This window comes from Salmo salar, chromosome ssa15 (assembly GCF_905237065.1).
Source record: "Salmo salar chromosome ssa15, Ssal_v3.1, whole genome shotgun sequence".
In the NCBI taxonomy this organism is placed as follows: domain Eukaryota; kingdom Metazoa; phylum Chordata; class Actinopteri; order Salmoniformes; family Salmonidae; genus Salmo; species Salmo salar.
Genome location: NC_059456.1, coordinates 95,887,219 through 95,899,489, shown reverse-complemented (window position 1 = coordinate 95,899,489; position 12,271 = coordinate 95,887,219). Strand labels below are relative to the sequence as shown.

At 44.1% G+C, this 12,271-nt stretch overlaps 1 protein-coding gene across 5 annotated transcripts in view; it reads left to right on the top strand.

Moving 5' to 3' along the window:
- LOC106572712 (neural cell adhesion molecule L1) overlaps positions 1-12,271 on the top strand; it is a 122,375-nt gene that overhangs the window by 94,018 nt on the left and 16,086 nt on the right. For all 5 annotated transcript variants that reach the window (XM_014147142.2, XM_014147141.2, XM_045696340.1 and 2 more), the window contains 9 exons: positions 656-799; positions 884-995; positions 1,230-1,390; positions 1,721-1,880; positions 1,996-2,120; positions 4,802-4,903; positions 5,087-5,284; positions 5,512-5,582; positions 6,574-6,796. In XM_014147142.2, coding sequence (XP_014002617.2) covers positions 656-799; positions 884-995; positions 1,230-1,390; positions 1,721-1,880; positions 1,996-2,120; positions 4,802-4,903; positions 5,087-5,284; positions 5,512-5,582; positions 6,574-6,796 — 1,296 coding nt within the window. The remainder of the gene's footprint in view (positions 1-655; positions 800-883; positions 996-1,229; positions 1,391-1,720; positions 1,881-1,995; positions 2,121-4,801; positions 4,904-5,086; positions 5,285-5,511; positions 5,583-6,573; positions 6,797-12,271) is intronic.

The window sequence follows — 12,271 nt, the reverse complement described above, 5'->3', positions numbered from 1 at the left end:
TCTTACACATACAGTTGACCTATGCATTAACAAGGTTACTCTTACACATACAGTTGACCTATGCATTAACAAGGTTACTCTTACACATACAGTTGACCTATGCATTAACAAGGTTACTCTTACACATACAGTTGACCTATGCATTAACAAGGTTACTCTTACACATACAGTTGACCTATGCATTAACAAGGTTACTCTTACACGTACAGTTGACCTATGCATTAACAAGGTTACTCTTACACGTACAGTTGACCTATGCATTAACAAGGTTACTCTTACACATACAGTTGACCTATGCATTAACAAGGTTACTCTTACACATACAGTTGACCTATGCATTAACAAGGTTACTCTTACACGTACAGTTGACCTATGCATTAACAAGGTTACTCTTACACGTACAGTTGACCTATGCATTAACAAGGTTTAGCAGCAAACTCAGCTTATTACACCTGCTACTGATGTGTATAGGTCAAATTACAATCTTTATGTCTACTGATGTGCATAGGTCAAATTAGAATATTTCTTTCTTTCGGCTATTAGCAACTCTAAAAATGTAACTTAAAATGTCCTTTTTCTCATGAATATGCCAGTCAGTATTGTGCTTTGGTAGGATGTTGTGATGACTTGCTGTAATGTGTGTGTCTCTCCCCAGGCATAGACTCAACCCCTAGGCGTACTGTGAGAGATGGAGCTCTGATTCTGAGAGATGTGGTCTTCACTGATACAGCAGTCTACCAGTGTCAGGCCCACAACAAACACGGAACCATCCTAGTCAATACCTACATCTTCGTGATCGGTGAGGGGGAGCTGTGTGTGTGTGTGTGTGTGTCAACAACAAATATGTCACATTGATAAACCTGTACCTTGTATCCTGTTCCAGAACTGCCTCCTCAGATCCTGAATGCCGACGGACAGAAATACAACTTCACAGAGGGACAGAAGGCTGTACTGCAGTGTCAGACCTTTGGCTCTCCCAGACCTAAAATAACATGGTAAGACACACACCTGTATGAGTATATATTCTGTTATATTCTATTCTATTCTAAGAAACTAGTTTGTTTAATTAGATTCAGATAGTCTTCCATTAAGGAAGGAATGTGTCTCTCTTCATTGACAACCAGTCAGACAAAATCCTGCCTTTAGGCTGCTTAATGAGGGTCTGGGTTTCCCACCCTCTCTGGCTGTGTTTTCTGTGTAATCAGTGTATCTCTGTATTTCCTATCCAGGGAGAGGAACAGCAGCGCTTCTCTACTGGCTGAGCCCAGGGTTAACCTGCTGACCAATGGAAACCTCCAGATCACCAATGTCTCCCATGGCGACGAGGGCCTGTACACCTGCTCCGTTAGCAACACCAACCTGTCAATCAACGCTGACCTGGATGTGCTGAGTGAGTAGGCCATGAACCACACACGCGCACACACTCCTCAAACCTTGCCTGCACCTGTCTCTGTAACTCTCTGCCTCTCTCTCTCCCCATCTCTCTCTCTCTCTCCCCATCTCTCTCCATCTCTCCCCCATCTCTCTCCATCTCTCCCCCGTCTCTCTCCCCATCTCTCTCTCCCCATCTCTCTCTCCCCATCTCTCTCTCCCCATCTCTCTCTCTCTCTCCCCATCTCTCTCCATCTCTCCCCCATCTCTCTCCATCTCTCCCCGTCTCTCTCCCCATCTCTCTCTCCCCATCTCTCTCCCCGTCTCTCTCCCCATCTCTCTCTCTCAGACAGGACAGTGATCCTGTCTCCTCCTGGGTCTCTGCGTGTTCAACCTGGTAAGACGGCCATCTTTACCTGCCTGGCACAGGTGGACCCCAAACTGACTCCTCCACACATTCAGTGGAAGAGGAGCGGACAGGAACTCTTTCAGTCATACGCCGAGGACAAGTAAGGACATATTTACTGTATGTCTGTGTCTGAGAAGGCTGTGTGTGTGTGTGTGTGTGTGTAATGATGACGATGATCTCAATCACGATCATGACCAAGAATACATTATTCCCAGGTACACATTTGAGGGCCCAGACCTGATTGTGGCCAATGTGCAGACAGAAGACGAGGGTGTTTACACCTGTGAGGTCATCACCAACCTGGACAGGGTTGAGGCCAGCGGGTCCATCATTGTAGTCGGTATGGAAATATCTATTGTATTATTTTTAATTGTATTCTATTCTATGAAGAATACTATTTATATTTTTTTAAATTTTTATTTAACCTTTTCTTTAACTAGAAAAGTCAGTTGAGAACAAATTCTTACTTACAATGTCGGCTTACCAGGGAACAGTGGGTTAACTGCCTTGTTCAGGAGCAGAACGACAGATTTTTACCTCGTCAGCTCAGGGATTCGATCCATCAACCTTTATGGTTACTGGCCCAACGCTCTAACCACTAGGCTACATGCCCCATTTCATGTCCCATTTCATATTTCAACATATGTGGTATAATGCTGCTTCTGTACCGTACTAGTATTCAGAGATGCATGCATTACTATTTTAATTTCTCTTAATTCAACATTTTTATTCGTGTCTATTTTAACTCGATTTTCGCATAGAAACATTTTGTGTTTTATCTTTCTCACCTTTGATTATTTGTATTTGTTAAGCACCTTGAAATGCATTTCTTGTAAGAAATGTGCTATTTAAATAAAGTTTGATTTCATTTGATTGAGGCTGTGCTGTGTTGTGATGTATTATGCAGTAATACATTAATGCTGTGTTGTTTAATGCAGTAATATGTTAATGCCGTGTTGTATTATGCAGTAATACGTAAATGCCGTGTTGTATTATGCAGTAATACGTAAATGCCGTGTTGTTTCATGCAGTAATATGTAAATGCTGTGTTTTATGCAGTAATACGTAAATGCTGTGTTTTATGCAGTAATACATTAATACCATGTTGTATTATGTAGTAATACGTTAATGTTGTGTTAATGCCGTGTTATGCAGTAATACGTAAATGCTGTGTTTTATGCAGTAATACGTTAATACCATGTTGTATTATGTAGTAATACGTTAATGTTGTGTTAATGCCGTGTTATGCAGTAATACGTAAATGCTGTGTTTTTATGCAGTAATACGTAAATGCCGTGTTGTTTCATGCAGTAATACGTAAATGCCGTGTTGTTTCATGCAGTAATACGTAAGTGCTGTGTTTTATGCAGTAATACGTTAATACCATGTTGTATTATGTAGTAATATGTTAATGTTGTGTGTAGTGTACTCTACAGCAGTGGGGTCGGCAGGGGGAACTCAGTCCGGCGTTAAACTTACTCTTGAAAGTTGTAATAGTATGACGGTATCACATCTCTTCAGTAAGGCCTTTCTACTGCCAATGTTCCTATGGAGATTGCATGGTTGTGTGTTCGACTTTACACACCTGTCAGCAATGGGTGTGGCTGAAATAGCCGAATCCACTAATTTGAAAGGGTGTCCACATACTTTTGTGTATATTGTTTGCTCAGAAAAATGCTGAAATGATTAGTTTTGGGAAAGGCAGTGTAGGTTTAGTGGAGAGGGAATCGATGGGACAGCCAAGGAGAAACAAAGACAGAAACAACAGGCCCTCTTCAACAGCCCACCACACCTGCTTCTCTGAATGGTCAGTCACTCCATTGGGGCCACTTCTCTGAATGGTCAGTCACTCCATTGGGGCCACTTCTCTGAATGGTCAGTCACTCCATTGGGGCCGCTTCTCTGAATGGTCAGTCACTCCATTGGGGCCGCTTCTCTGACTGGTCAGTCACTCCATTGGGGGCGCTTCTCTGGTACTTGTCCTCCATTGCCAGTAATGTAACACCCACGTGGGTGATGCCACGTCTGCTGAAAAGCGCACGAAACTCCACCGCATCTTGGCAGTGGTTAGGATCATTCCCTGAACTTCCTCTGCTATCTCTGGACACAGTATGCAGTCCTTGGTGTAACACTTACAAACAGATTAAGCAAAAAGCCACATTATTTGGATCCAAACAGCCAGCTAGCTAGCTAGTTATCAAGCCAAAAAAGTGACTTTCATCACAATCCTGCAACTCTGAGAGTCAAGACCACAGGATATAGTGATCAAACCCTAGAGCAGCCAAATCCCCCTCAAACACATATACAGTACCAGTCAAAAGTTTGGACACACTCAATCAAGGGTTTTTCTTTATTTTTACTATTTTCTACATTGTTGAATAATAGTGAAGACATCAAAACTATGAAATAACACATATGGAATCATGTAGTAACCAAAAGTGTTAAACAAATCAAAATATATTTTATTACATTTTTTAAATTAGCCACCCTTTGCCTTGATTTGCACACTCTTGGCATTCTCTCAACCAGCTTCATGAGGTAGTCACCTGGAATGCATTTCAATTAACAGGTGTGCCTTGTTAAAAGTTAATTTGTCGAATTTCTTTCCTTCTTAATGCGTTTGAGCCAATCAGCCGACATCTAAGTGTGTTCATAAATTCCCTCTGGAGTTCCAGAGTGCGCCCCAGAGTTGGTAAATTCAGAGCGTTGGAGCGTACAGAGGGCCGAGGAGTAGGGTTCATCCGAGCGTTCTGACCTCACAATGGCAGTCAAGCACCCAAGCTATCTCGCTAGAGTTAGTTAGCTGGCTTGCTAGCTACTTCCAGGTACAAATGAGAGAACACCTCACTCGCCCTAGCAGAGCTGGTTAGGCTGTGCTAGGGCAAAAACCAAAACGTGCACCAAGTGGGAGCCCCAGGACTGACTTTGGGAAACCCTGATTTATGCAGTGTATTTGAATATGAAGTGTTCTGTTAAGATGTCTTTAATATACCTCTCTGTGTTTCTCTCTCTTCCTTCCAGACCGTCCGGACCCCCCCACCCAGCTCCGGGTCTCTGACCCTAAGGACCGCAATGTCACCCTGAGTTGGACCGCAGGAGATAACCACAACAGCCCTGTCATAGGTAGGCTAACAACCAACACACTGACACTAGAATGACCACAACATGACCACAACCGCCCTGCAGTAGGCTAACAACCAACACGCTGACACTAGAATGACCACAACCACCCTGCAGTAGGCTAACAACCAACACACTGACACATTCTCTCTCTCTCTCTCTCTCTGTGTCTCTCTCTCTCTCCAGAGTTTGTGGTGGAGTTTGAAGATGGTGACTCTAAGGAGCGGGGTTGGGAGGAGCTGAAGCGAGTCAGTGGAACTAATGAGAGCGTGACCGTTTCTCTGCAACCATACGTGTCCTACCGCTTCCGGGTCATCTCCATCAATAATATCGGGAAGAGTGACCCCAGCATGCCCTCTGACCTTCACAGCACCCCACCTCAAGGTTAGATATTATAATATATCAAAGTTAAATGTCAGTAGAGATGTACCAGTCTAAATGATCCAATACATGGAGCACAGGGAATGTCTGGTCACTGTTCTGCTGCTCCCAATCGTGATCGTTTAATAAAGCTTCCAAGCTTTAATCATTGAATAAAGCTTTAATCGTTTAATAAAGCTTCCAAGCTTTAATCGTTTAATCAAGTTTTAATTATTCCAACCCCTCCACAGCTCCAGACAATAACCCAGAGAATGTGAGGAGTGAGTCTACAGACCCAGACACCCTGGTCATCACATGGGAGGTGAGGCTTGTTAAATGAATCAAATCAAGATATGTGACAAATTATCATTATTATTATTATCATTAAAACCATTATTATCATTATCATTATTAATAGTATTACTAGTATTATTCCTATTATTATTAGTACTATCATTATTATTATTATCATTAAAATCATTATTATCATTATTCATATTACTATTATTACTAGTATTATTATTACTATCATTATTATTACTATCATTATTATTACTATCATTACTATCAGTATTATTATTAATATTACTAGTATTATTATTACTATCATTATTACTGTTATTATTATTACTATTATTATTATCATTATTATTATTATCATCGTTACTATTATCATCAGTATTATTATTATCATTAGTATTATTATTATTGCTATCATTATCATTACTATTATTATCATTGTTATTACTATTATCATTATTATTATCCTTATTACCATTATTATCATTATTACTATTATTATCATATTACTATTATTCTTCTTACTATTATTATTATTATTACTATTATTACTATTATCATTATTACTATTATTATCATATTACTATTATTATCATATTACTATTATTATTATTACTATTATTATTATTACTATTATTATCATTACTATTATTATGGGGCGGCAGGGAGCCTAGTGGTTAGAGCGTTGGACTAGTAACCTAAAGGTTGCAAGATCGAATCCCCGAGCTGACAAAAACCCACTGTTCCTAGGCCGTCATTGAAAAAAATAATTTGTTCTTAACTGACTTGCCTAGTTAAATAAAGGTCAAATAAAATAAAAATATTTATTATTATCAATTATTATTGTTATCATTATCTATTATTACTGTCATTATTATTATAATATCATTATTATTACCCTTACTATTATTGTCCCCTACACACACTAGAACATTTTCAAAATGTTTTTGTTATTATTGTAGGAAGGGCTGATTGGTCTGATTGGCTCATATCTCTGTATGTCACTGTCACAGGAGATGGACAGGCGTGTGTTTAACGGCCCAGAGTTCCACTACAAGGTGTTCTGGAGGAGGGTGGTTGGTGACACAACCTGGTACTCTAATGTCTCCACTGAGCCACCATACATCGTCACTGAAGTGGGCAACTTCTCCACCTTTCAAATCAAAGTTCAGGCTGCCAATCAGAAAGGAGAGGGACCTGAGCTAGACCCTGTGACTGGTTACTCTGGAGAGGACAGTAAGATGTTGTTGTAGAATTCCCTCTTCTGTTATGATCTCTCTCTCTCTCTCTCTCGCTACTGCGTTCTCTCCTCTCTTTCTGTTATGATTTACATTTACATTTAAGTCATATAGCAGACGCTCTTATCCAGAGCGACTTACAAATTGGTGCATTCACCTTATGATATCCAGTGGAACAACCACTTTACAATAGTGCATCTAAATCTTTTAAGGGGGGGGGTTAGAAGGATTACTTTATGCTATCATAGGTATTCCTTGAAGAGGTGGGGTTTCAGGTGTCTCCGGAAGGTGGTGATTGACTCCGCTGTCCTGGCGTCGTGAGGGAGCTTGTTCCACCATTGGGGTGCCAGAGCAGCGAACAGTTTTGACTGGGCTGAGCGGGAACTGTGCTTCCTCAGAGGTAGGGAGGCGAGCAGTCCAGAGGTGGATGAACGCAGTGCCCTTCTTTGTGGTGTAGGGCCTGATCAGAGCCTGAAGGTACGGAGGTGCCGTTCCCCTCACAGCTCCGTAGGCAAGCACCATGGTCTTGTAGCGGATGCGAGCTTCAACTGGAAGCCAGTGGAGAGAGCGGAGGAGCGGGGTGACGTGAGAGAACTTGGGAAGGTTGAACACCAGACGGGCTGCGGCGTTCTGGATGAGTTGTAGGGGTTTAATGGCACAGGCAGGGAGCCCAGCCAACAGCGAGTTGCAGTAATCCAGACGGGAGATGACAAGTGCCTGGATTAGGACCTGCGCCGCTTCCTGTGTGAGGCAGGGTTGTACTCTGCGAATGTTGTAGAGCATGAACCTACAGGATCGGGTCACCGCCTTGATGTTAGTGGAGAACGACAGGGTGTTGTCCAGGGTCACGCCAAGGTTCTTAGCACTCTGGGAGGAGGACACAATGGAGTTGTCAACCGTGATGGCGAGATCATGGAACGGGCAGTCCTTCCCCGGGAGGAAGAGCAGCTCTGTCTTGCTGAGGTTCAGCTTGAGGTGGTGATCCGTCATCCACACTGATATGTCTGCCAGACATGCAGAGATGCGATTCGCCACCTGGTTATCAGAAGGGGGAAAGGAGAAGATTAATTGTGTGTCGTCTGCATAGCAATGATAGGAGAGACCATGTGAGGATATGACAGAGCCAAGTGACTTGGTGTATAGTGAGAATAGGAGAGGGCCTAGAACAGAGCCCTGGGGGACACCAGTGGTGAGAGCACGTGGTGCGGAGACAGATTCTCGCCACGCCACCTGGTAGGAGCGACCTGTCAGGTAGGACGCAATCCAAGCGTGGGCCGTGCCGGAGATCCCCAACTCGGAGAGGGTGGAGAGGAGGATCTGGTGGTTCACAGTATCAAAGGCAGCAGATAGGTCTAGAAGGATGAGAGCAGAGGAGAGAGAGTTAGCTTTAGCAGTGCGGAGAGCCTCCGTGACACAGAGAAAAGCAGTCTCAGTTGAATGACCAGTCTTGAAACCTGACTGATTTGGATCAAGAAGGTAATTCTGAGAGAGATAGCAGGAGAGCTGGCCAAGGACGGCAAGTTCAAGAGTTTTGGAGAGAAAAGAAAGAAGGGATACTGGTCTGTAGTTGTTGACATCGGAGGGATCGAGTGTAGGTTTTTTCAGAAGGGGTGCAACTCTCGCTCTCTTGAAGACGGAAGGGACGTAGCCAGCGGTCAAGGATGAGTTGATGAGCGAGGTGAGGTAAGGGAGAAGGTCTCCGGAAATGGTCTGGAGAAGAGAGGAGGGGATAGGGTCAAGCGGGCAGGTTGTTGAGCGGCCGGCCGTCACAAGACGCGAGATTTCATCTGGAGAGAGAGGGGAGAAAGAGGTCAAAGGTAGGGCAGTGTGAGCAGGACCAGCGGTGTCATTTGACTTAGCAAACGAGGATCGGATGTCGTCGACCTTCTTTTCAAAATGGTTGACGAAGTCATCCGCAGAGAGAGAGGGAGGGGGGGGGAGGAGGATTCAGGATGGAGGAGAAGGTGGCAAAGAGCTTCCTAGGGTTAGAGGCAGATGCTTGGAATTTAGAGTGGTAGAAAGTGGCTTTAGCAGCAGAGACAGAAGAGGAAAATGTAGAGAGGAGGGAGTGAAAGGATGCCAGGTCCGCAGGGAGGCGAGTTTTCCTCCATTTCCGCTCGGCTGCCTGGAGCCCTGTTCTGTGAGCTCGCAATGAGTCGTCGAGCCACGGAGCAGGAGGGGAGGACCGAGCCGGCCTGGAGGATAGGGGACATAGAGAGTCAAAGGATGCAGAAAGGGAGGAGAGGAGGGTTGAGGAGGCAGAATCAGGAGATGGTTGGAGAAGGTTTGAGCAGAGGGAAGAGATGATAGGATGGAAGAGGAGAGAGTAGTGGGAGAGAGAGAGCGAAGGTTGGGACGGCGCAATACCATCCGAGTAGGGGCAGAGTGAAAAGTGTTGGATGAGAGCGAGAGGGAAAAGGATACAAGGTAGTGGTCGGAGACTTGGAGGGGAGTTGCAATGAGATTAGTGGAAGAAAAGCATCTAGTAAAGATGAGGTCAAGCGTATTGCCTGCCTTGTGAGTAGGGGGGGAAGGTGAGAGGGTGAGGTCAAAAGAGGAGAGGAGTGGAAAGAAGGAGGCAGAGAGGAATGAGTCAAAGGTAGACGTGGGGAGGTTAAAGTCACCCAGAACTGTGAGAGGTGAGCCATCCTCAGGAAAGGAACTTATCAAGGCGTCAAGCTCATTGATGAACTCTCCAAGGGAACCTGGAGGGCGATAAATGATAAGGATGTTAAGCTTGAAAGGGCTGGTAACTGTGACAGCATGGAATTCAAAGGAGGCGATAGACAGATGGGTCAGGGGAGAAAGAGAGAATGTCCACTTGGGAGAGATGAGGATCCCAGTGCCACCACCCCGCTGACCAGAAGCTCTCGGGGTGTGCGAGAACACGTGGGCAGACAAGGAGAGAGCAGTAGGAGTAGCAGTGTTATCTGTGGTAATCCATGTTTCCGTCAGCGCCAAGAAGTCGAGGGACTGGAGGGTAGCGTAGGCTGAGATGAACTCTGCCTTGTTGGCCGCAGACCGGCAGTTCCACCAGGTTAGAGTGGCAGCGGCCACGCGGTGTGAAGCGTTTGTATGGCCCACGCCTCCAATGGCATGACATGACATCTTCCTAGCAATGTTAGGCTCCGCGTTTTTAGCTCGCTACATAAATAGATACGCTAGCCTATTAGCCACGTTATGATCTCTCTCTCTCGCTACTGCGTTCTCTCCTCTCTTTCTGTAATGATCTCTCTCTCTCGCTATTGCGTTCTCTCCTCTCTTTCTGTAATGATCTCTCTCACTACTGTGTTCTCTCCTCTCTTTCTGTAATGATCTCTCTCACTACTGTGTTCTCTCCTCTCTTTCTGTAATGATCTCTCTCTCTCACTACTGCGTTCTCTCTTTCTGTAATGATCTCTCTCACTACTGCGTTCTCTCTTTCTGTAATGATCTCTCACTACTGCGTTCTCTCTTTCTGTAATGATCTCTCTCACTACTGCGTTCTCTCCTCTCTTTCTGTAATGATCTCTCTCTCTCACTACTGTGTTCTCTCCTCTCTTTCTGTAATGATCTCTCTCTCGCTACTGCGTTCTCTCCTCTCTTTCTGTAATGATCTCTCTCACTACTGTGTTCTCTCCTCTCTTTCTGTAATGATCTCTCTCACTACTGTGTTCTCTCCTCTCTTTCTGTAATGATCTCTCTCTCTCTCGCTACTGCGTTCTCTCCTCTCTTTCTGTAATGATCTCTCTCTCACTACTGCGTTCTCTCCTCTCTTTCTGTAATGATCTCTCTCTCACTACTGCGTTCTCTCCTCTCTTTCTGTAATGATCTCTCTCACTACTGTGTTCTCTCCTCTCTTTCTGTAATGATCTCTCTCACTACTGCGTTCTCTCCTCTCTTTCTGTAATGATCTCTCTCTCACTACTGTGTTCTCTCCTCTCTTTCTGTAATGATCTCTCTCTCTCTCGCTACTGCGTTCTCTCCTCTCTTTCTGTAATGATCTCTCTCACTACTGCGTTCTCTCCTCTCTTTCTGTAATGATCTCTCTCTCACTACTGTGTTCTCTCCTCTCTTTCTGTAATGATCTCTCTCTCACTACTGCGTTCTCTCCTCTCTTTCTGTAATGATCTCTCTCTCTCGCTACTGCGTTCTCTCCTCTCTTTCTGTAATGATCTCTCTCTCACTACTGCGTTCTCTCCTCTCTTTCTGTAATGATCTCTCTCTCTCACTACTGCGTTCTCTCTTTCTGTAATGATCTCTCTCTCACTACTGTGTTCTCTCCTCTCTTTCTGTAATGATCTCTCTCTCTCACTACTGCGTTCTCTCTTTCTGTAATGATCTCTCTCTCACTACTGCGTTCTCTCCTCTCTTTCTGTAATGATCTCTCTCTCGCTACTGTGTTCTCTCCTCTCTTTCTGTAATGATCTCTCTCTCTCACTACTGCGTTCTCTCTTTCTGTAATGATCTCTCTCACTACTGCGTTCTCTCCTCTCTTTCTGTAATGATCTCTCTCACTACTGTGTTCTCTCCTCTCTTTCTGTAATGATCTCTCTCACTACTGTGTTCTCTCCTCTCTTTCTGTAATGATCTCTCTCTCGCTACTGCGTTCTCTCCTCTCTTTCTGTAATGATCTCTCTCTCACTACTGCGTTCTCTCCTCTCTTTCTGTAATGATCTCTCTCTCACTACTGTGTTCTCTCCTCTCTTTCTGTAATGATCTCTCTCTCTCTCGCTACTGCGTTCTCTCCTCTCTTTCTGTAATGATCTCTCTCACTACTGCGTTCTCTCCTCTCTTTCTGTAATGATCTCTCTCTCACTACTGTGTTCTCTCCTCTCTTTCTGTAATGATCTCTCTCTCACTACTGCGTTCTCTCCTCTCTTTCTGTAATGATCTCTCTCTCACTACTGCGTTCTCTCCTCTCTTTCTGTAATGATCTCTCTCTCACTACTGCGTTCTCTCCTCTCTTTCTGTAATGATCTCTCTCTCGCTACTGCGTTCTCTCCTCTCTTTCTGTAATGATCTCTCTCTCACTACTGTGTTCTCTCCTCTCTTTCTGTAATGATCTCTCTCTCTCACTACTGCGTTCTCTCTTTCTGTAATGATCTCTCTCTCACTACTGTGTTCTCTCCTCTCTTTCTGTAATGATCTCTCTCTCTCTCACTACTGCGTTCTCTCTTTCTGTAATGATCTCTCTCACTACTGCGTTCTCTCCTCTCTTTCTGTAATGATCTCTCTCTCGCTACTGCGTTCTCTCCTCTCTTTCTGTAATGATCTCTCTCGCTACTGCGTTCTCTCCTCTCTTTCTGTAATGATCTCTTCTCTCTCTCTCTCTCTCTCTCTCTCTCTACTGCATTCTCTCCTCTCTTTCTGTAATGATCTGTCTCTCAATTCAATTCAAGGCGCTTTATTGATATGGGAAACATATGTTAACATTGCCAAAGCAAGTGAAGTAGATAATATACAAAAGTGAAATAAACAATAAAATGAACAG